Source organism: Mytilus trossulus, chromosome 13 (genome assembly GCF_036588685.1).
Source record: "Mytilus trossulus isolate FHL-02 chromosome 13, PNRI_Mtr1.1.1.hap1, whole genome shotgun sequence".
NCBI lineage: Eukaryota > Metazoa > Mollusca > Bivalvia > Mytilida > Mytilidae > Mytilus > Mytilus trossulus.
Window position 1 is genome coordinate 25,409,383 of NC_086385.1, and position 26,390 is coordinate 25,435,772.

A 26,390-nucleotide genomic window follows, 5' to 3' on the forward strand; every position below is an offset into this window, starting at 1 on the left:
TATTACTTAAGATTATTACTAAGGATTACTTGAAATTGCTTGGGTTTTTACTGTGAATTACTTGATGTTTTACTGTTAACTTCTAAAAATTACTTGTTATATTACTAGTATTTACCTGTAATGAATATTCGAAATTACTTAAAATATTACTTAGAATTACTAATGTTGATTATTTTGTTTACTGAATTGGATTACTTAGAAGTACTGAAAAAGTAAATTACTTGTAAATTACTTAACATCACCAATAATTACTATCAATGATCAATACTTTTGACAAATTCATTTACTTGAATCAAGTAATTGAATTACTTTTTTTTGGTAATTCCTATTAATTTTTTTTAGAGTGTAAACATCAACATTAAAAACGCAATTGATTATTTCAAAAGTCATGTACAAAATGGTGTTTGGATGGAGAGTTGTCTCATTGGCACTCACACCACATCTTCCTATATCTATTTGCTTATGAAAAAGCGTTCAATATGCATGAATATTACATTGACATTTTATTTGAACAGCGATGTTTACTTCAAAGAAGCATACATATCAGTGTACAGAAGGTGACGAGATTAAAATGACGTGCTCAGTGTATACAGATAAGATTGAAGTTACATGGTACAAAGATGACCAAGAATTACCTAAATGTACAAATATTTTGATAACCAGCAAAGGAAATCATCGTACGCTTACAATCCTGAAAGCAACGGTCCCTGAGACTGGGACATACTTTGTAAAGGCACAAAATGCGGAAATGAAAATTTCATTAACAGTGAAAGGTAATTCCATAGCAAACACACATTTCGCCTACTGATCTGATAGTATTATGTTGACATACTAATTTTTTAACAGATTTGTTCTGATAATAAGCTTACAAATAGTAAGAAAAATGATACTTATTAAGTCAATGTTAATGCCAATTACTGCCAACAAAATTATTGTTTTAGAATCGATCCTTTTTTCCGTCGAACTGAATGTAAGAATTAAATTCTTTATATGCAGTGCCATTTAAAAAAATGTGTGTCTACTTGCATTTATCTGGATTTTGTAGTAACTTGTTTAATTCAACCCCATATAGATTTTTTTTTGTGTAAATTTTGAATGGTTCCAACACTTGAATACTCCTCATTATTTAAATTTAAAGCATGTCTTAGAAAAATATCTTGTCTTTGGTCAGTCACATGCATATAGTAAATAGTTCTTCTTGGTCATTATCCCAAATATCTTATTGACGTGCACTATTTGTTATTTGCAAGTGCGTATTGCACTAAATTTATTTATTGCATATTCACTATGCGCAAGGAATATACAACAACAGATTTGTTTTGTTTTGTTCCTTCGTCAGAATAAAATAAACTAACATTTGAAATTTGTAACTTTTGTCTTGGCATTTTTGTCATGGCATTTTCAACAATATCCAACAATATCAACCAACAAACAAACAACAACAACAAACTGGCCAACAAGTCAAAACTTGATGACAATAGGTAACTGAAGGTTAAACCAGCAGTGAATGCATAACAATTATGAGCTGCTGGTCAAATCAAAAGCCTTTACAGATCAATGAACAATATTAGAATAAATCACTGCCAATTGAATCATGTTGACATCCAACGCACTTTGCATATAGAACGAATTGCCATGGAGATAGACATTTTTTTATTATTATTACTGCAAATTCCTTGAAATTTCAGGTTTCAATGAATCTTCCAATGAATGTTGAAACCTCTATTTATGATACATGACAATTTAATTGAAATATTTAAAACAACTGGGTCTGTTCACCATTTTATCTGAAAAAAAAACACTTAAAACAGCAGCAATTGTTTTTCTTAAAGAGAGATAGGGTGGGTTGTGTAAATCTGTTGAAAAATAGTCGACAAATGAACATTGACCGGGGAACACGTAAAAAACGTAAAAAATGGACTGACTGTTCAATCGAAACACAATAAACACCTACTTGTACTTTATATGCATAAAATTATTAGGTCATTAAAATTTATTATTGCATATTCAATGTGATTTTTTGATGTTTCGTTCCTTTGCCAGAACATTATAAACAGCAACCAAATGAAATTTGAAATTTGGCTTATTATGTGTGATGATATTTATTCAACAATCTTCAACAATATTAAACAATATCAAACAATAAACAACCAACATCAACAAACTGTTGTTTAAAACTTTATGACAATTGGTCACTGACGGGAAAACCAATAGTAAATAAATAACAATTTGTGGCTTCTAGGCAGATCCATAACAGCTCAATGAACAATATTTGAATAAAACACTGCCAAAATTGACATTTTAGTGAAATCTTAATCCAATGCTTATCCTCCATGACAATTGAATAAGCAGCAGACAATATTATTAAATTGTCGAAAACAGTTTAAAAAGAATTCAAAAATATAAAATGGCAAATCAACCACAAATGAACTCCATCATGACTCAACAAAGATGTATGTTTGTCTTCAAAATCGGAATGCATTATAGTCTTACTCCCAGTGGTTTTTGGATATGATTTAACTCCACCTTTTATAAGTTTCCTGGTTGCATCAATTGCTTTTAAATGTTAAAGTGGTACGGACATTGGAATTTCTAAAATTTGTACTGGTAATGCAACAGCAATTGCATAGTCCTTTGACAAAATGTGAACAGCTTAAAACTTAAAAAAGTAAAATTGAGAACGGAAATGGGGAATGTGTCGAGGTGACAACAACCCGACCATAGAACAGTCAACAGCCACCGATGTGTAAAGAGAAAATCCCGCACCCGGAGGTGGTCTCCAGCTGGCTTACAAATATGTATACTAGTACAGTAATAATGGACGTCATACTAAACTGCGAATTATACACAAAAAACTAAACTAAAAAATCAAAAGACTAACAAATGCCAGAGGCTTTTGGAACAGGCGCAAAATTGCGGCGGGGTTAAACATATTTATGATATATCAACCCTCCCACTATACCTCTAGCCAATGTAGAAAAATAAACGCATTACCATACGCAGATTAAAATTCAGTTCAAGAGAAGTCCGAGTCCGATGTCAGGAGATTTAACAAAAGGAAATAAATAAAGGGACAATAATACATAAATAACAACAGTTAACTGACATGCCAGCTCCTAAACTCAATTAAACTGATTGAAAGATTTTGTCTTCATCTTATGAATATCAGTCACAATCCCTCCCGTTAGGGCTTTTGTATCCTACTATCATAAAATATATGAGAAGAACATAACCCGTGTCATGCCAACGACTGTTTTCTCTAAACATAAATGTGTTTAGTTCCGATGCAAATCCCTATAAGTGAATCAATATAAAAGCCAACATATGCAATTTTAAATGACATGATAACAGTATCGTATCTATATCCATTCTTAATAAGTCTTGTTTTTTTAAAAATTTATCTAATAAGGGAATATCTAAAATTAGATATTGATCTTTTACAAAAAAGACCTGCTAAATTTTCTATTCTTTATGCCACTCGAGAAAACGTCAATTGACCAATAATATCAATTTCTCACCCTTTGTCGAATTCACCAGCACTATCTGTGTATAGTTCAACATAAAAATGTGACATCCGTCCTACATGTATATCATTTTAAAAAGAAATCCTATTTTACTGTTCTAAAATAATTTCCATATCAATAGATCATTCAGCATGCCTGATGTCAACCCAATAAAGTGACATTTTGCCCAAGGTCGAATACAACTAAATGCTATCCCAGCAGGTATGATCTTTATGCAGAAAACTAATGAACCACATACTGACTGCAATTCTTTTAATGTTACTTTTTCATGTCTTATAAATTAAAAAATTCTGCCAAAAAGTTCCTAATTTTTTGTGTGAAATTTAAACAAGCTTATTAACAGTATCATTTGTAACATCCATCTATTTAATCAGTGTATTTGGTCCTTCAGTTTTTTTTCATTTTTAAGTGAGACTACAATATCTTTGCAAGTGTCATCATATGGAATCATTAGTGGTTCAAATTCATCAGAATCTGATTTTCCACCAAATAAAAAATCATCAAAATAATTATTTGAACCAGACTTGTTTTATAAAACCCAAATTGAAAAAGGATGAAAACTTCCTAACATTAGCATATGATGAGCGTATCAATTGCCATGTCATTGTCTATGTAGAATCCATCTACAATTTCAATACCAAGTAATTCAAAATCTCATGTATAAACCGTAAGTAATCAATAGCTTATCAAATGCAGAATATTTAAGAGAGGTTAACCGTTCCTCAGTGAAGTCGTTGATGCTGTTCAATGGTGGATAAGTTAAATGGGTAATCAGACGAAGTCCACCATTTTGTTTTTATCATGTTGTAACTAATTCAATAACAGAATATCTCAAATTAAATGTTGGTCTTTTACAAAAAGGACCTGCTATTCTTCCTACTGATATTTCAGATTCAATCTTACATACTATAATTGTTGATAATTCAAAGTAAATTCAAATCTAAAACCAATAAACAGCATGTTGTATCATGTCAATTAAGATAACAATAATTTTGATGATAACTATGATTATTGATAGGTGAATATCTCATCTTCCAAAAATCAAATCCTATCTTTTGACAATTCTGACAGAAAAGTGAATTTCATTTTATTTGATAAAATCTACGGACGGAATACCTTGTTTTAAAAGGCCCATATGTATTTGTTGAACAAATGCAGGCCTGTTTTGTAGAAACTGGTTAGACAAAGCATGTCCGTTTACGTTCAACACAGGTGGCATCAATGATCCATTATGAAAACATTGTACCTTGAAATCTATCAAATCTATCATATGATAAGACTGGATATTGAAAGAACATTTCATACAGTTACATGTATGTCTATAAAAACACAATATCCTTAATATCCTTAAAAATATAATCATAACAAGGATTTTGTAAGTTAGCCTGATAGACTACAGTATTAGGTGTGCCTTGCGACCCCTTTGGAATGAATTTCAATCAAAAAAATGTTTAAATGATACATTTAATCATTACTGTCTGTCATACTGGTAAACTGTCAAAAGATGCATTTGATATAAAAATCTCTTGGTTAACATGTATGTAAACAAGTCTTGTACTAAACTGGCATGTGTTTGAAGTATTTAGTCAATAATGCAATGTTATTTTTGGTATCGACCATTGAAGATTTTTTAGAAATGAAATAACACTTTGTTTCAAGGCCAATTTACTATAATATTGACTGTGAATTCATTTATTTCGTGGTTACCAATTCTCGTGGATTGAAACAAACTTGCATTTATGGGATATTTTATTTCATGCCAATGTCTGCATACAACCTTATAGAAAATTTGATAAAAAGCTCCGTTCTTAAACTATATAATATTATAAATGTGTATATAATGTACGCCATAAGACAGCTATAATTATGTATTATACCAGCAGTAATTTGAACTGCAGTTTAAATGCATTTCAATTTGTAATAATCGTGCGTTCCATAACATGATAACAGGAATAATATTAGGGTCAATTTATTGAATGACATTTTTAAAAATCTATACATGAACAATAACACGCGGCAAACTAAACAAGATATCCTGTTAATTAAAGAAATGCCGTGAATTTAACAATCGGGCGTTCCCGTAACTTTAATAATCTATATATCAGTGTTAATTTTAACTCAAATATATGCAGGTAAAGAACGTAAATTATAATAATGTGACTTATTAGCGAGTGACTTATTTCAAAAAGACGTTTAGTAAACGACTTTTAATGCACCCATCTTAAACACGGCTGTATTATATATCATTCGAAAGCTAATTATCTGTACTTTCTGTTTTGCGATCAAAAAAACATTTTCTAATTCTTGTAACATGACATTTTCTAAAAGATCACATGAACTTGATGAAACGTAATACATCATTTCCAAATTAAACTAAAGATAAGAGGTTAGATGCGCAATATTTCCTGAAAATTGAAATTTATCACATATCACAAAACTTGTTCCAAAAGCAAAATATATCTAAGGAAATCAATATTTGTATTCTTAAAAAATAGATAAATGTATATGTTTTATGTAAAGGAATATTTTTTTTTTGTAATTTTAAGGATGCAATTATCAATTATTGTTCATAAAACAGCCATCTATTTTTAATATAACGCTACTGCTACTTATTTAGTTTTAAATAGTGTTAGTCATATTAAATGTGTTTATAAGTTTAATCGCTTTAATTATTTGAATAAAAGATGCTTCGAGTATTATGAACATACGCTTTTAAAATACAAATGCATGTCATTGTGTAAATTACACACTATAAAACAGTTCTGAAAAAAATGAAAACGTTGAATACCCTTCCAGACCTCATAAGATCATTCGCTGTATTAGACAGTGATTGGTTTCATGGTGTGCTTTTTTGTGGACTCTTGAACTTAAATATTTTGTTCATGGTTTTGATTAAGTTTATTTGATTCATGGTTTGAGATGTTGATTGTCCCTTTGGTATTATTTTACTTTACAGACAGGAACTTGCAGAAAAGAATATCGTCACAAAAATAGCGTCAAAATAAAGTAAAGAAGATTAATGCAATAAGACAAATAGCCGCGAAAATAACTTAATTTGCTCATGGCGATATATATATATATATATAGAACCAAATCGCTTTCATAAAAGATTGAGCTTCAATGATCTACAATTTAAAAACCTGTTACTACTTGGAAAGTGACGAAATATAGCAAAGGAACATCAAACTCATATTTGAAAACGAACTGACAAAGCCGGGCAAAAAACAAACAAGACAAGCAACAGTATACTAAGCACAACATGAAAAACTACAGATTGAGTAAAACAAAGCCCCATACATATTTGGGGTGAACTCAGCCAAAGGGTAAGAAGATCATATTCCGCATGTGCAACCCGTCTGTGGCTCATGTCATTCCTAACTCTGTGCCAAGTCTTATTCGGTAGTGACATTTAAGGCAGAGATGACGGTATTTCGGTTACGTCGATTGGAACTTATCAGTCGTCATCTGGCGAAACAGATTTTTCATAATTGTCAAACAACTCGTGTTGGCGTCCATACATTTTCAACGGGTTGATTTTAACTTTGCATTTGAACTCTGATCAAGACAATGTTCAAATCACCATTTTCTTCAAACGCCCTGTACCAAGTCAGGTATATGGCAGTAGGTATCGAATAATCTGTTCTGTGTATGTTGGCGTTTGTTTTTGTGGCAGTTCAGTGTTTCTGTTATATCGTTGTGTTCTTCTTATAGTTGATGCGTTTTCCTCGGTTTTGGTTTTTGACCCAGATTTGTGTCAGTTACTAGTAAATCGATTGATTACTATTGAATAGTGGTATGCCATAGTGTCTTTTATATAACATTTTCATTGTGAGTAGTTACGCACTATCACGAAAATCGTGAAAGTCAATGCAAGTTCTTGAATATTGTATTGTAGTGGGAGATATTATGGACATACATGTAACTGTGCAAATCGTGATACGAGCATGAAATTTGGTATATAGTTTGAGTAAATGATAAATAAAAGAAATCTGCTGCTGACCATCAAAATTTTTCATTTTTTCAAAATGGCCACCATCTATTTGGAAATGGCGTCATATCCAATTGGCTATATTTCTTCTATCCTTTTAAGGTTGTTTGATATGTATAATCCAATGTAAGTTTTGAAAAAAAACTTCAATCAAATTTTGTAAAGTGTGATAAAACAATACATACATGAAGAAAAAAATTACTTCCGGTTCCAAAATGGCGGCAACAACGTTGAAAATGTCAATTTTATCATTTCTATCAAATGAACAACTTTGAAGATATATCACGGTCTTCGTCCGGTTCAAATGCATAAATACAGCTTGACTATCTTATAAATATTTGACAGTGACCAATACACACACGTTTACAAGGAGTACCCGACCGGAATAATATACAGTTAGTCACACATCTTGGTGTCTTGTATTTGCATATACAAAAAAATCCTGACACGAGGATGCAACGGTAGCCAAAGCAATTCATTTTGGTTTTCAACTTTCATTGTTTTATTTTCTTTCATCCAACTGTAGTGTTCATGATTTTGTACAAAAACCTGTCGAATGAATAAATCCGGATGAGCCCAAATATGTTAACTTTTGATATGCTTCTCTTTTGATGTGATCCGGATGGGAACCTCTGTTATACAGAATAGCATCATAAAGCCGCTGCATCCTTGAAAACGATTCAAATCGTGCCTCTTCAACAACAAATGTTGATGTTGCAGTACATGATGCAAACAAATGCTTCCTTGTTGTCAATATCTGTGTCTGTGTTTTTGTACAAAAGCGGGGTAAAAAAAAGTCCGTTACATCAGGGAATACTTCTATGTGTGCAAAGTTGACCTCTTCACTTTACCATGAAATTCCAACATATTGTCACACCCAATGAATGCATGGCAGAGAAGAAGAGCAGCTACATGAGGACCAAACAATTTCCTATGACATGCAGAGGAAGCCATAGAAAGCCTTATTCCTTCAAAAACCAATTCACAATTTTTCCACAACTTATCTTGCAAGTGCTGCAATTGGTAATGCTACTACATCTGTGTTAGTACTACTTTTAACAATCATTTTAGCAGCATGCGTATCATGGATAATCAACCGCTTATCCGTCTCGTCATGGTAAGGGGATAGCTGGGAATTATCCGTATTGAAATTGCAAAGAGTATTTTCACCTTGTGTAACATAAGCATTTTTTATAAATCACTAAAGAATTGTGTCGGCAAGAAACTTGAACAAATCCGCTTTGTTGTCATCTTCACAGAGAAAACTACTCCAAATCCTTGGCGTTTTACCAGTACCACCAACTTTCCGTTTAGCACCAATACCTTGCATTTTTTCTCGATTTTCTTTTTCGAAGCACGATTTTAGGCTATAAGACAGTGTGACATTATTTACATAATCATCAGATATTTTGCCCCATAGGGTGGCCTGGAATAAACTATTGCTGCTCCACCAACGACAAATGCGTCAGAACTTGGATCAGTTGATGGGAAATTGCAAAATGTTTAAGTATACCTATTTGCTGCGATTTAATACCAATGTTTAAACTGACATTCTGAGAAAAAGACTGCGGAGCATTTTGTTTGTTATGGCTAAAGAAATCTTCAAAGTCATATTGTCTACTTTCACAAGAAATTAAAGTAAAATAAAGAGATCGCAATTACTTTTCAGGTTCTTTTATAGGGAAGTGTTCTTTTTATCTGGTTATTAAAAGCAGATTTTCTTTCGTTTTGCATTTGCTTCAACAGATATCCGTATTGTTTGACCCCAATATCTTGGAGTTTATATACATATCTTACTTGCTTCCGAATCCAAAAATTGAGTTCAAATCTGACGACTCTGAGAGAAATGAATTTTCAAATTAGTTCATCACTTTGGAAAGCCTATGACAGTTTTTTGAAGAAATACTTTTGTGTACCGTGGAGTCCTTCTGATGTCGTTTATCTGTTATAGAATGACTCAAACCACTATATATTTAAAATTCATATACTAGTCTACTGACCTCTGGTACGGCTACCATCCATCGTCCTAAAGGGATATTCCGTTTAACGTACGGCACCAACACCGCTCTTCACAATTGAATTATTCTGTGTTTGTGTCTGATCAGTTGTGATGATAGAAAACAACTATCTGGTCTTACGCAAAGTAAAATTACCACTTGCAAATACCATTGCAACCTGTGGGTGATGTCCATGAAGGGATGCCATGCCTCGGAAATGGATCGCAATCGCGATCGGTAACCATCGAGCATAATAAACATGATTAAAGAGAAACAAAATATGTATCCTGTTTAGTATGGACTATTTGTAAAGTACAATATCTGACTTGTGAAATGGGCGTACTACCGAAAGCACAAGAAGTTCTTAATTCATAATTGAACGCCAGAAATTAAGCTGTGGTCGAGGTGACTCTCTTATCTTACATCAGTTGCTCAAATACTTAAACGTCACAGATTCATGGCTAATATGTTCTGCGTTTACGTTATTATAAGCTGACATTATCAATTCAAGCAAAACACATGCTGTCGTCGATGTATGTGTTTAGTTCCTACTACATTGAACATATATTAAAAGAATTTGCCGTTCTAGGTGATGCAAAAACGGCTTCAGTGAGGGCACATGTCCATCCACTATCACGCAATATTTCACCCAAACTTTTAAAACAAGTCATTGTAATGTACAATCCACCAAATATGACGATAAACTCATCTTCTCCGTACAAATCTGGCCATGCCCACTGAAATTCCCTAGCCAATACCAAAGGGGACCCGGTTGATCTGCAGCTATAAATATGGTTGCAAGGAATTTAGAAAGTTAACCATTGCATTTCACCCTATTCGATAAATGCTTGATCATTGCACATGAAAGGGCGTGTTTTCAAACAGTGGCGTCATAAAAGTTACACGAACTTTAACAGAAGAGCCTAGATGTTTAGAGGAAGGAAATGATGACAAAGATGTTTACAACATCCAAATCCTCATCTGTAAGATGAACTACGATTTACAGCATTGTGTCCTTATAGTGCGTGCGAATCTCTCTATGTTTTAAATAGTCTGTGTATGCGCCAGGCAGTAGGTCGGCTGACCATGCAAAGACAAATTAAGGAAACACAAAACCCTATATGTATACGTCATGTCATACATATTTCCGACTTGTTATTGTTTCATAGGAGTTGAGGCTTAATGAAATCGTTCTCCGCATTTAGTAGTATAGATATGCAGGCGTTGCTATAATGTTGCTACATAGAAATGAAAAGTTTATAATTTGGTAGTAAGTAGTGTTTTTATGGCTTGATTTATGCTCATCTCTTTTGTCGTAAAACTTGACAATGTTCTCAATCAACCCTCATCGTCGATTTCAAGAAACGTGATAGAGTAAACTATATTTGTTGAGTCTTTTTATTCTAAATTTCAATGGAAGTTGCACCGTACGATTTGTTTTACTACCGGGCAAAACAGAAAGTACAAATATGTAGCTTTCAAATTGTATATAATTTAGCCGTGGGTTAGGTAGGTGCATCAAACATTTATTTTTATGGTTAAAGTAACTCGCCTATTTGCGTATAATCGTCAGTCATAAAGCCTACACAAGGATAACATAGATGATCAAATGAGAATATTTATTGCTATAATGGTAAAATAGAAACAAAAACTCTCTTTAAGATCTGTGAATCAATACAACAACCATAAGTATATTAAATTAAACCATTATCAATAGATAGATGGTTATTTTATTCTCTAAAAACTAGATACAAGTTTACAGAGAAACATACAATATGAATATAACCACAATAGTCAAGGTAAAATAATACAGTTATTATGATGACATACATGTTAAGAAACATGTAGAATAAGCATATATATATATATGAATGTTATTCAAGTGACACGAATCACTTCATTGAACGAGAAGAGAAACATAATTTTACGATCACATGCAAACATATGTTAAAAAGGTGTCATACCACTAATTACTCCCTCAAATTTAGAACGCATGTGAAAGTAGGCCTACTCGGACAAAAAATTATGCATTTAATGTCATTGTTCACCTAAACTAACCAACAAATTTGCAGAAATGAAATTTTCGTTGAAAGAGAAATATATTAAGACCATTTTGAGCTACATTTAACCTGTCTATGAGTTTGCATTTAAAATTGAGGATTAATGCGCTCCATGGTTTACGAATTGAAGATTTTCAGAAAACAAGGGGTTATTTTTCGTGGTCTCTCTTTCGGGAGCTTTCTTCTTTCTTATATGGTTTTGAATGTATGGTGAAAATTGACATGCAGAAAGGTGACACCTGTACAATTCAGAATATACCTAGTTTCTATGAAATTAAACTTAAGGTAAAATATTTAGAAAGCTGTGAAAATTGCAAAATTTGGTTGAACAGATAGGGACTTTTAATTGGTGTTATGACACCAAAACCTTACCTGTTTTACAATATCGTCACAGGTTTTCAAATCAAGATACAAAGTTTGCTCTTTAAATATAAATTGAATTCTCATAGTACATTTAAATGAATAAAAAGAAACATATCTCAAGTATACAGATAAATTAAACCAACTTATCTTATGTACCATGTGTTCCTATCTTTGTTCAATTCTGTTGAATAAAAATCGATGAATGAAAATTAAGCGGGAACACGAGTTATATAGTACCAAGAGGCGCTTCAAAATATATTCTCTCGTATGTTTTAATTTATGGTTGTAAGGCAATAATGGCCAACCGTCAATAATGGACTGAGGAGGGGCAAAAGATACCAAAGGGATAGTCAAACTCATAGATCGATAATAAATCGACAACGCCATGGTGGTTATCAAAGGTACAAGGATTATGATTTAGTACGCCAGTGACGTTCATATAAATTTTTTTAGAAAACCAAACAAGTACAAAGTACAAAGTTGAAGAGCATTAAGGATTCAAAATTCCCCAAAAATGTGCCAAATACGGCTAAGGTAATCTATGCCTGGGATAAGAAAATCCTTAGTCTTTCGAAAAATTCAAAGTTTTGTAACAGGAAATTTATTAAAATAACCACATTATTGATATTCATGTCAACACCGAAGTGTTGACTACTGGGCTGGTGATACCCTCGGGGACGAAACGTCCATCAGCAGTAGCATCGATTCGGTGATGTAAATTGTTATCAAAGGTACCAGGATTATAAAGTAGTACGCTAGACGCGCGTTTCGTCTACATAAAACTCATCAGTGACGCTTACATGTATATCAAAATTATAGAAAACCAAACAAGTACAAAGTTGAAGAGCATTGGGAATTCAAGATTTCAAAAAAATGTACCAAATACAGCTACGGTAATCTATGCCTGGAATATAAAAATCCGCATTTTTTTTTCTCCGAAAATTCAAAGATTTTTAAACAGGAAATTTATAAAAAAAAAAAGACCTCATTATTGATATTTATGCCAACACCGAAGTGTTGACTACTGGGCTGGTGATAATCTCGACGACGAATCGTCCACCAGCAGTGGCATCGACCCAGTGGCTTAAATAGTTATTAAAGGTACCTGGACTATAATTTAGTACGCCAGACGCGCGTTTTGTCTACATAAGACTTATCAGTGACGCTCATTTCAAAATTTTTATAAAGCCAAACAAATACAAAGTTTTCAAAAAAATGTACCAAATACAGCTACGGTAATCTATGCCTGAAATAAGTAAATCCTCAGTTTTTATTAAAATTCAAAAATTTTTTAGACAGGAAATTTATAAAGATGACCACATTATTGATATTCATACCAACACCGAAGTGTTGACTACTGGGCTGGTGATACCCTCGGGGACGAAACCCAGTGGCTTAAATAGTTATTAAAGGTACCTGGACTATAATTTAGTACGCCAGACGCGCGTTTTGTCTACATAAGACTTATCAGTGACGCTCATTTCAAAATTTTTATAAAGCCAAACAAATACAAAGTTGAAGAGCAGTAAGGTAAAAACATACAATTTATACGTGTATTACACAGGCCATATCATAGAAAACTTAAAACTTAGCAACACTAAACGCGTCAAAAGCTGGGGTGATAGCAGGTGCTCCGGAGGATAAGCAGATTCTGCTCAACATGTGGCACCCGTCGTGTTGTTTAAGTTAATACAAATCAAGTAAATAGTCTTATTCGGTAGGTCACATTCGTGAAAAGAGACGGCATTGTAGTTACGACATAAGGAACATATCCGATATCATCTGTGAAATGGTTATTTCATATTGGTCAACCAACTCGTGATGGAGTCCATAAATCAAATTTACGAAGGGATGATTTCAACCTAACTATTTGGAACTCTTTATTTAAAAGCTTCCGTGTGAGCAGCAACCCTCTATCTAGGAAATCATGATAGGAAATACAAGCCCGGGAATATCGTTTTATCTAAACACAATGAACAAATACTTGTAATTCAAATGCAATGAAACAATTTGATTATTATATCATAAAATGTTATTAATTGTAATCCTTAGAGCTTCATAAAGCACCTCTCCAAACGATTTACTTCCGTTTGATCACCAATCAAAGACGACCCACAGAAGTTACCGTTAAAAAATATTCTTTTGCGTGGTGTTAATCAGACGTGAATACTTAAAAATTATAACTATCTGTTGGAGGACATACAATCTAAGCCTCTTTTGTTATAAATTACAGTCTTGGGCAAAAAGTGAGTTCTCACTATCATTTTAACTAAAATTGATATTTTTCAAAATAATATTACCAAGTAACTTTATGAGCGATTTTTATTAACATGATATAATAGATACAAAAAGATGTAAATTGTCTGAAATTTTATTGTTTATTAAGTTATAATTTTCTTGAGTTTCGTTTTCATCATCTTATGAGTTCAACACAAATGCAACGCTTTACGATCTTAATTTGGTTAGAATTATAGTAAACTTTTCAAAAAAGATTTTTTCTTCGTGTTCTTCTGTCACTAAATAAAGTTTATCGAATATTCTGAACGCATCTGTCCTTTCAAATTCGAAAAAGAGGTAAATCAGATATATATTCAACGTGTATTTATAATATATATATGTTACACTTCTAAATATGTGACATCTTTTCCAGGGTATCTCTTGGTCGTACAAGAGTAACACCATGTATATAATTATTTAGTTCGTCTTAAATTTTGAACGACTGAAAGCTATATCCCATGTAGTCTAGGTGGTCCAGTGGACTAGGGCGCTGGATACGGTGCAGGTGGTATTGCTTTGATGTCATAGACGCAAGGGTTGAAATATATTCCGCTATGGGAAGAACAAAAATTTCCAAATTTGAAGATCTAAACTAAATTGGATTCGAATAATATTGATCTAGGCATAAATAGATGTGAAATGAGTTCCAGTGAGACAACTCTCCATCCAATACTCAATTATATTGCATAGTTGGACTGACATTTACAAATTGACAATGAGGGTCGGTTTAGGACAAAACTTTACGATATAATTGAACTTTCAATGCATGTGTAGCAAAGCAAGCAAAATTCCAGTATATATATATATGTGGATTACATATCTCCAAATTTCCAATTATAATTTCCTCGATAAATTGAAAAAAAGTGGAAAGGGAATTATATATGTTGCAAAACTTGTTTCCTGATCTACTTAAATAAATATGTTTAAACTAAACTAAACTAATTTTTCAAATCATAATTTCTTTAATAATTTGATAAAAAGGGGAAAGGGATTAATATAAGTTGCAAAACTTGTTTCCCGATCCACTTAAATAAATATGTTTAACTAAACTAAACTAAACTAAACTTGATAAATGGTTGTAGCTTGAAAAGAACAAAAATAGAACAAATATGAGGAAGGCATACAGAAGAATGTTTTCAAAGACATCACAGACAACTATAATTATGTTTCCAATGTTGTTACCAGAATACCAACCTCTTTTACTCGATTGTGACATCTACAAGCGTGATATATCGCCTCATTTGTATTTCTTTGGTCAACAGAACGGATGTCACATTTGGAGCAGGATCTACTGAGCTTCCAGACTATTTGAAATATCACGATTTGTTTTATAGGCTCCATTATATTTCTATACAGAGTTTTGAAGACTGCTGTGAGTCTTTTTGTCTTAATGTGCATTATTTATATTTGACCATAGCATTGTAGGCTTCCCTCAGTATTTTAGACTTTGTTTTCAGACAACTTATGTATTAATTGCAATTGTTTTGTTTTTTTTACTTTCAAAAAGCTGTATTCAAACAGCGTTTGGTAGATATAACAATTATGGAGGGCTTAGATACTAACCTTGAGTGTGAAACAATGGAAAAAAGTTGTACGGTTCAATGGTTTAAGAATAATGGAGAGAAAATTGATCAACCAGATAGGAAGACAATCAAAACTACGCAAGGACGAATTCATACGTTATCAATATCAGAAACGAGACGTGAAGACAGCGGAACATATAGCATAAAGATCAAAGACGTAACGAGTATTGCTAAATTAGACGTTAAAGGTAATATATGCAATAGTTCTAGGTTCATTTTCATTTTTCACTGATCAAATATGTCTATACGGGACAAAATAGAAATACGGTTATATCATTTGACAATACATTAAACAATAAATCTGAAACCATACTCAGTTTGTATAAGATACAGAAACTTCACCGAAATTCATTACAAACAACGGTACATGTCCAGCTCGTCTGCTAAGAAATTGTCCATCACATTGACAAAAGTTTATTTACAGTGAAAGAAGATCTCAAGAAATCCTGAGAAATTGAATATTTGCGTAGTGGTATTAACAGTATGTGAGTTTATCAAATAGAAAGTATTTCTTCTAATTTTACTATATATATTTGTATTGACAGAAATGCCAGGGACAATAAAACTGATGTCAATGCACGACAGAGAGCAGTTTTTGAGGGCAGCAAAATCTGGTATTACAAAACGGTATAATGTCAGAGTTATGATTGTAGGAGAAAAATCAGTCGGAAAAACATGTTTATTAAGACGATTAATGGATGAAAATATTGAGAATGTTACTAGTACTGATGGGATCGATATTGATAGAAGGAAATGTAAAATTGACCTGGAGACGGAAGAATGGCATTTCCTTTCAGGTAAATGGATAATTGGATTGATTAAATTGAATAACTGTCTTTTATATACCCTTTTCTAGACACCATTTGATAATTTTACATATATTGGAACACAAACAAATGAGAGGGCACCTATTTCTTTTATTTGGATATCGTTATGTTCATTGTCAACCGCTGGTTAATTAGATACTTAGTTAAAATATCCAATAGATGTTATACCTTGTTTTTTTTGTTTTTTTTTGTTGTTTTTTTTATGGGGGGTGGGGGGTATATCAAACAATTAATTATTTTTCTCTTTATTTGAATACAGTTTAACGGCATGGTCCAAATTATATGTACAGTATATTCAAATGATCGTAGAGAGGCTTATGGATAACCAAACAAGCTTCACTTTCCATGTACATGATGTACGTTAAATTCTTCTGTAGCACAGGAAATAAAACTAGATTTACCATTGCAAGCAATAGCGGATGTCATCCTTCTCCTATTGTCAGGCGAGCTCCAGTAATCTATAAGATTCCAAAGTAAAAGAGTGCATCTACAGATGGGTACAGTCCTTACCTGTACAGCAATTTAACTTGATAACCAGTCATTTGGACTGGTAAAAGTTAACATGTGACCAGATTTAGGACTGCTCTGACCAGTCCTAGGACCAAAATCTAGTTAACTTGAAAAGCGGACTTGGTCCTATGACTGTTTTTATGTCTGCCAAAAATTTAACTTGTAACAGGTCCGCTATTGATATAAGTTATCTTCGAATCAGTCCTGTTATAAGTTAACATAGGTTAACTTCGGAACCAGCCCTGCCGTAAAGTTAACATTAGTTAACGAAACCAGTCCTGCCACAAAGTTAAAATAAGTTAACTTTTGCTTTGACAAATCCGATCAAAATCAGATCTGTTCCCAAGTTAACTTTTGGTTGGTCTCCTCAACACTTAGTTAACTTGTAACCAGGACCGCTCTTAATCGATTTTTTAAAATATTTGTTAATCTTTGTTTCGTAGTAAAAATGTAGTATAAAAATCGAAAATAAAGTAAAGTTAAGATTTCCGTTACCATGGTTATATAAACAGGATTAATACAAATATTTGAAAGTAAGGTACGCATAAAACCTTGCTTGTAAAAAAACTGCAGAGCGTATGTAATATTAACTGGGGAAAAACAAAGTCCATTTATAATATAAGGAATAAATGAAAAAGGATTTTTTATGAACTTTACTTATGGGTTTTATAGTATGATCATAGACAAGCTTCTGTTAAAGCATGGTAGAAATCCAGCAAATTTTGAGAAATTATTAAAATTCTAAAAACTTTAACCACAGTGTGAATGTAATGTTAACTGACATAAAAACTAAGTCCATTTATAAGTAAAATACGGAAAAATGAATTTTATTTTTACAAAATTTACTTCTTGAAAATTATCTTATGATCATAAACAAGCTTCTGTTTAAGTTTAGTAAAAATCCAGGATAATTTAAGAAAGTTATCAAAATGTGAAGAACTTTAACCACATAATGAATATGTGTGGACGCTACTGACGACAGAATGGTTTGCTATGTCTCGCTTTGCGACAATAGGTGCAGTTTTGACCAAAATGAAACAGAATGACAACATTGAAAGTAAAACAAAAGGGATGGACCAATTAGTTGACTTATACAATCCACAAAAAGATGATTCTTATACAAGTAAAAACGATGATAAAATTTTGTTGCAGGTTTATAAGCTTAAGTTTGGAGGTCTTGAAAAACTCATGAAAAAGAGAAACACAGAAATGTTAAATGTGACTCTTAACACCATCAAAGTGTATAAATTTGTTTGTGAAGAATGTCAGCTTCATCGCAACAGTCTGATAAAAGAAGTCTTAAATAAACCTTTTTTGTAAAAGGAATTTAACTTGTGTCATCAGGCAAGTATGTCTGATGGAGATTTAGATTTAAAGAAATTATGAGATTTAAAGAATTATTAAGACTATTCAACCAAATTTGGCATTATCGAATGTCTATCAGCAAAAATAGGTGACGAAGTGGCCTATAAACTTCTCACAATTTAATGCATATCTCAAAAGTGGATTGATATCATTGTCTTGCATTTTGAGTAAGCCCTAAAATACTTACCCTTTTACTTTCTTATTTGGTATCTTGAATTATATCTTTAATTTTATAACAAAAATATCAAGTTAGTAAATAGCTGTGAAAATGACCAAAAAAATCAGTGGATACCTATAATCACTGAAACAAGTAGTAAATACATATAATTACTAAATTGGCTAGTAATTACAGGTACATTTGTATTTACTGAAATGTTTAGTAATTACATGCAATTCCTAATTTCACCTATTTTCTGTCACATATACATACGTCCTTGTTAGATATACATCCTTGAACCATGCAGCCACAATCAGTAATAATTTAATTCATTTAAACACATGACTACAAATTTTTGTTCCAATAAATTTAGCGTGCCAGCACGTCCTCCTTTTATTAAAAATATTGATACGTAACAAAATTAGAGTAGTTTTATACCTCATGCTGACTTGTACAACACAATTATTTGACACATCGACCAAAACTGACCATCTGTGAACTTTTATTTGTAAATCTATATACCTGCATTGTAAATCAGCCATATTTTTAATGTCAAGATTCAATGTATATTACAATGTACAGAAATATTGCAATACAATAACAAATTTTTGTTCGCATCAATATAGGATGCCAGTATGTCCTCCTTTTATTCAAAATATTAATACGCAACAAAACTTGAGTATTTTTAATACCTCATGCTGACTTGTGCAACAAAATTATTTGACTGCATCATCCAAAACTGACCATATGTGCACTTTAATTTGTAAATTTATATACCCGCATAGTTAATCAGCCATATTTTTTACGTCAGGATTGATTGTATAATACAATCGACAGCAATATTGCAATACAATAACACACAATTTTTGTTCGCAAAATTTTAGGGTGCAAGCATGTTCTCCTTTTTTCAAAATATTGATACGAAACAAAACTTGAGTAGTTTTGATACCTGATGCTGACTTGTAAAACAAAATTATTTGACTGCATCGATCAAAATTGACCATATGTGCATTTTAATTTGTAAATATATATAACTGTATAGTAAGTCAGCCATAATTTTTATGTCAGGATTCAATGTATAAAACAATGGACAGCATTATTGCAATACAAACCCGTACGAAAAGCAAGGAACGTATTCCAGCCTGACGGAAACCGTATTGAGAACCGTACTTATAATATTCATTTTGGACTTTTCTTTGAATTGTTTATAATAGATAACATGGCTAGACTTTCAGCGAAATTAGCCGTTACCCGGCTCGAAATATTTAAATTAAAAGGAGTCCGTTGCAGAAAGTCCAGCTGGACTTTCATTAAAGAACTTCTGAAAAAATCCAGCCGGCATTTTTGGCAAAAATATGGCCTCTAAAAAGTGCAGCCGGACTTTACACAGTCCAGCTGAACTCTTCAAAAAATCCCGCTTGACCTTAAAAGATGATCTCAGCAGGGGCTGATCCACAAACAATGGGAGGGGGGGTCTACCCTCACAGAAATCTTTCTCTTGATCCACTAACTGCTTAGTTTATCTCCAGATGGTGGATTCTTCTGATTTGATATGCATCATGCATCCCTTGTTATAATCTGAAATTAAAACAAAAACAGATGGCATTAGCCGCATTATGCATATTTCTTATTTCTTTTTTCTACTGTCTCACGGGCAGTGAAATGGGGAATTGTGAAGCTATATGCTAACCCTTAAAAATTTGTGGTTATAATTATCATGATAATATATTGAACCTCAATTACTTTTAAGTGCATAAAGTAAAGCTTTGAAAATCACTCGAACTGAATGTTTTTGCATGAATAACTATTTAATTATTTTATTCTTTTTACTCTTCAAAAATAAAAATTAAGCTATTTATAATCGTTGTAATTATTTCAACAATATGTTGAAAAAAAGAGCATATCAGATAATATCTTCAAAATGGTGAAATTCAATTAAATTATACTTACCAGAATATGCAATCCAAAATACAGGTACACAGCATTAATCTTTTTAAATTGAAATTGATGCCAGCCAAAAAGGGTCCATCTTCTCTAATACAATGTGTAAAGAACTGCTTCCAACTATATCGCTTTACATCCAATGTGAATTGCTCATTTTATTCAAGAAAGAAGACACCTCTTCCTGTGAATTCCAAATTCAAATTTTGTTGTATTAATGCAATACATGAGGTTGTTTGAGGAGCTGTGAAAAAAATTCTTCTGATGACTTCTTACATATGTCTTAATTTTGAATATGTGATACATTGTATATTAAGAAAAGAAATTCAATTATTAATTTGTTCAGTTATAAAATGTTAAACAAAGTGAAAGTAAGTTCAGATATATGTATTTAGAAATTTGTTATCCGTCAAATGGCCTAATAATCAACCTCTGTGGAGATGCTACTTCATGTGACCTGTCAAAACTGAGGTTAATTGAAATCGGATGGCACTCTCTACAAGACTACTGCTATTAGATCACGGTTATGGCTCAAGTTTCTAATTTATGTTAAAGAATGATGATAATGCTTTCATCTTATTAAATATAAATATACTGTGGATTCATTTATTTTCGTGGGTATCAATTTTCGTGGATTGCTGAAAACTTGCATTTTCGTGGATATTTGATTTCGTGGTTTTGCCAATCTCTGTATACAAAGCTATTGAATATATGTTATTCGTTGAACATTTGAATTCGTGGTTCACCTTTACCCACGAAACCCACGAAAATTGGTATCCAACGAATAATAATGAATCCACAGTATTAGAAAATGTATAAATTTAATCTAGTAACAGATGTAGTTTTGCTAGGGGTTTTATTTCATGAAAAAGTAAAAATTCTAAATAGTTGTTGAACACATATTATATAACTGGGATATAATTGCATCAATATTAAGTCACCTGAATATAATTCCAACTTTCTATTTTCAGTCTAAGTTAAATATTTTATTATGGAATTGAAAATTTAGGAAAGATCACATATTATAGTTTGATCTTAAAGTATATTAAAAAAATATGATATCATTATAATAACTTTTCATTTATAACTCTTTTCCATTTTGAAAAACAAATTTACTTCCAACTAGCAGAATCCTAGTGGCAAACTTTTCATTTTTGTTTTATAATAAAGGGCAGATTTGGCTGATAAAAAAGTTCTAAGTCTAAATTCCTGCTCATAAATGACTGTAAGATTTTCTAAGACAAAAATCCGGATGATCATTCTACAGAAAGGAACGATTCTCCTCATATCAAAAGTCCAGCCGTGGTTATTTTCTTGTCAGAATTACAAAAAGTGCGGTTGGACTTTGAAGAAAATACCGGCTGGAAAATAACCGAAGTATAAGAAAAATACGTGTACGGTCATGTCAGACTGGACTTTTCAAAATCAGACTGGAATACGTCTCAAGTCCAGCTAAAGTCCAGTTGAACTTTTGTTAAAATGTTCGTCCGGGAGAACAAACAAGTTTTGTTCGCAGGATTTTAGGGTGCCAGCATGTCCTCCTTTTATTCAAAATATTGATACGTAAAGTAGTTTGATTCTTCATGTTGACTTGAACAACAAAATTATTTGACCGCATTGACCAAAAACTGACCATATGTGCACTAAAAGGTAGTGTTATGGTATACCGCCATCTTGGATTGAACAATCACAGTAAAAAATCGGTCTAGTTATTTGCATATATCTGCAAAATTGGAAACAGGTTAACAATTTAATGGTTAGGCTGTTTAATAATATAAAGAAAACTTGGCAATGTATTGTATAATTCAAAATGTTTAAACAAATATCATTTGTTTTGCTTATAGAATCATTTTTCAAAATAAGCAATTTAAGGAAAGATAACTCTTTTAGTAACAAAAGTATACTGGCCAGATAGGGATTTTTTTTTCATTTTACATGTAGCAAGAAAACAAGTTCGGTACCACCATTTTATTCTTTTTATTTTCTTAAAACATGTATCAAAACCTATCTTTTCACAATTTATTTCAAAACTCTATCTCGTAGATTTTTTTTTATGCACACAAATGTGTTTTCCTAGGAAAAATCTAACCTAATTTAGGAAATTTTCAACGACTCGTAGTTTGAAAAATAGCACGGTGACTCATACTTTTTATTATATTTGTGAAAAGAGCATATTAAAATCTTCATTCTGGCTAAGTATAAGAAAATTATGTCTGAAAAAATATACCTTAATTTGTAAATATATATACCTGCATAGTAAATCAGCCATATTGTGTATGTCATGATTCAATGTATAGTATAATGGACAGTTATATTACAGTACAATAACAACAAATTGTTGTTCGCAAAAATTCAGGGTGCTACCATGTCCTCCTTTAGTACAAAATATTAATACTTAACAACATATCTGTAATTTTGAAACCTCATGCTGATTTGTACAACAAATTTATTTGACCGCATCAACCAAAACTGACCATACATGTATGTGCACTTTAAGATGGAGAAAACGGAAAACAGTTGGAAAACTTGTGTCTAATCCATTTGTTTTGAACAATAAAATATGTTTAAACTAACCAAAACTGACCATACATGTATGTGCACTTTAATTTGTTTATGAATATACCTGCATAGTGAATCAGCCATATTTTTAATGTCAGATTTCAATGTATATTACAATGGACAGAAATATTGTAATATAATAACAAATTTTTGTTTGCATCAATTTAGGATGCCAGTGTGTCCTCCTTTTAATCAAAATATTAATACGTAACACAACTTGCGTAATTTTGATATCTTATGCTGACCTGTACAACAAAATTATCTGACCGCATCAACCAGACTGACCATATGTGCACTTTAATTTGTAAATCTATATACCCGCATATTTAATCAGCAATATGTTTTACGTCAGGATTCATGTATAACCCCTAACGGGAGGGATTGAACCTGATATTCATATAATGAAGATATAATATTTCAATCAGTTTAATTGAGGCCTGGAGCTGGCATGCCAGTTAACTGCTAGTAGTCTTTTGTTATTTATGTATCATTGTCATTTTATCTATTTTCTTTTGTTACATCTTTTGACATCGGACTTTGTTAGTCTTGTATGATTTTAAATTTTAGTTTCTTGTGTATAATTCGGAGTTTAGTATGACGTCCATTATAACTGTACTATTATGCATATTTTTAGGGGCCAGCTGAAGGACACCTACGGGTGCGGAAATTCTCGCTACATTGAAGACCCATTGGTTGCCTTCGGCTGTTGTCTGCTCTATGGTCGGGTGGTTGTCGCTTTGACATATTCACCTTTTCCTTTCTCAATTTTATTTATAATACAATCGACAGCAATATTGCATTACAATAACAAACAATTTTTGTTCGCAGAATTCTAGGATGCAAGCATGCTCTCCTTTTATTCAAAATAGTGATACCTATCACAATTTGAGTAGTTTGGATATTTAGGTTGACTTGAACAAGAAAATTATTTGACCGCATCAACCAAATCTGACCATATCTGTTCTTTAATTTGTTAATCTATATACCTGCAGAGTAAAACAGCCATATTTTAAATGTCAGGATTCAATGTATATTACAATGGACAGAAATATTGCAATACAATAACAAACAATTTTTGTTCGCAGAATTTTAGGGTGAAATTAGTTATAAAAGGTACCAGGATTATACATGTCTTCCTTTAATTCAAAATATTGATACCTAACACAATTTGAGTAGTTTTGATACCGCATGTTGACTTGTGCAACAAAATTATTTGACCGCACCCACCAAAACTGACCAGATGTGCACTTTAATTTGTAAATCTATATACCCGCATATTTAATCAGCCATATGTTTTACGTCAGGATTCATGTATAACCCCTAACGGGAGGGATTGAACCTGATATTCATATAATGAAGATATAATATTTCAATCAGTTTAATTGAGGTCTGGAGCTGGCATGCCAGTTAACTGCTAGTAGTCTGTTGTTATTTATGTATCATTGTCATTTTATCTATTTTCTTTTGTTACATCTTTTGACATCGGACTTTGTTAGTCTTGTATGATTTTAAATTTTAGTTTCTTGTGTATAATTCGGAGTTTAGTATGACGTCCATTATAACTGTACTATTATGCATATTTTTAGGGGCCAGCTGAAGGACACCTACGGGTGCGGAAATTCTCGCTACATTGAAGACCCATTGGTTGCCTTCGGCTGTTGTCTGCTCTATGGTCGGGTGGTTGTCGCTTTGACATATTCACCTTTTCCTTTCTCAATTTTATTTATAATACAATCGACAGCAATATTGCATTACAATAACAAACAATTTTTGTTCGCAGAATTCTAGGATGCAAGCATGCTCTCCTTTTATTCAAAATAGTGATACCTATCACAATTTGAGTAGTTTGGATATTTAGGTTGACTTGAACAAGAAAATTATTTGACCGCATCAACCAAATCTGACCATATCTGTTCTTTAATTTGTTAATCTATATACCTGCAGAGTAAAACAGCCATATTTTAAATGTCAGGATTCAATGTATATTACAATGGACAGAAATATTGCAATACAATAACAAACAATTTTTGTTCGCAGAATTTTAGGGTGAAATTAGTTATAAAAGGTACCAGGATTATACATGTCTTCCTCTAATTCAAAATATTGATACCTAACACAATTTGAGTAGTTTTGATACCGCATGTTGACTTGTGCAACAAAATTATTTGACCGCACCCACCAAAACTGACCAGATGTGCACTTTAATTTGTAAATCTATATACCCGCAAAGTAAATCAGCCATATTTTTAATGTCAGGATTCAATGTATAATACAATGGACAGCAATATTGCAATACAATAACACATTTTTGTTTGCATCAATTTAGGATGCCAGTGTGTCCTCTATTTAATCAAAATATTAATACGTAACAAAACTTTGATATCTAATGCTGACCTGTACAACATAATTATTTGACCGCATCAACCAGACTGACCATATGTGCACTTTCATCTGTAAATCTATATACCCGCATATTAAATCAGCCATATGTTTTATGTCAGAATTCATGTTTAATCAATCGACAGCAATATTGCATTACAATACCAAACAATTCGTGTTCGCTCGCAGAATTTTAGGATGCAAGCATGTTCTCCTTTTATTCAAAATATTGATAGCTAACAGAATTTGAGTAGTTTTGATATTAATGTTGACTTCAACAACAAAACTATTTGACCGCATCCACCAAAACTGACCATATGTGCACTTTCACTTTTAAATCTATATACCCGCATAGTAAATCAGCCATATTTTTAATGTCAGGATTCAATGTGTAATACAATGGACAGCATTATTGCAATACAAAAACAAACGATGTTTGTTCGCAGATTTTAGGGTGCCAGCATGGTCCCTTTTATTCAAACTATTGATACGTAAAGTAGTTTTGATACCTCATGCTGACGTGTACAACAAAATTATTTGACCCCATTGACAAAAACTGACCATATGTGCACTTTAATTTAAAAATCTATATACCCGTATAGTAAATCAGGAATTTTTTTGTTTTGTCAGAATTCAATGTATAATACAATGGACAGCAATATTGTGATACAATAACAAACAATGTTTGTTTGCATAAATTTAGGGTGAAATTAATTATCAAAGGTACCATGACTATACATGTCCTCCTTTTATTCAACATATTGATACGTAACAAAATTTGAGTAGTTTTCATAACTAATGTTGACTTGTACAACGAAATTATTTGACTGCATCCAACAAAACTGACCACATGTGCACTT

General features: G+C 32.1%; 1 protein-coding gene across 2 annotated transcripts in view; it reads left to right on the forward strand.

Annotated features, from left to right (window-relative positions):
• Positions 1-521: 521 nt before the first annotated feature.
• LOC134695076 (uncharacterized) overlaps positions 522-26,390 on the forward strand; it is a 68,620-nt gene continuing 42,751 nt past the window's right edge. For both annotated transcript variants that reach the window (XM_063556269.1, XM_063556270.1), the window contains exons 1-3: positions 522-773; positions 15,717-15,980; positions 16,338-16,589. In XM_063556269.1, the coding sequence (XP_063412339.1) occupies positions 572-773; positions 15,717-15,980; positions 16,338-16,589 (718 nt within the window). In that variant the 5' untranslated portion in view covers positions 522-571. The remainder of the gene's footprint in view (positions 774-15,716; positions 15,981-16,337; positions 16,590-26,390) is intronic.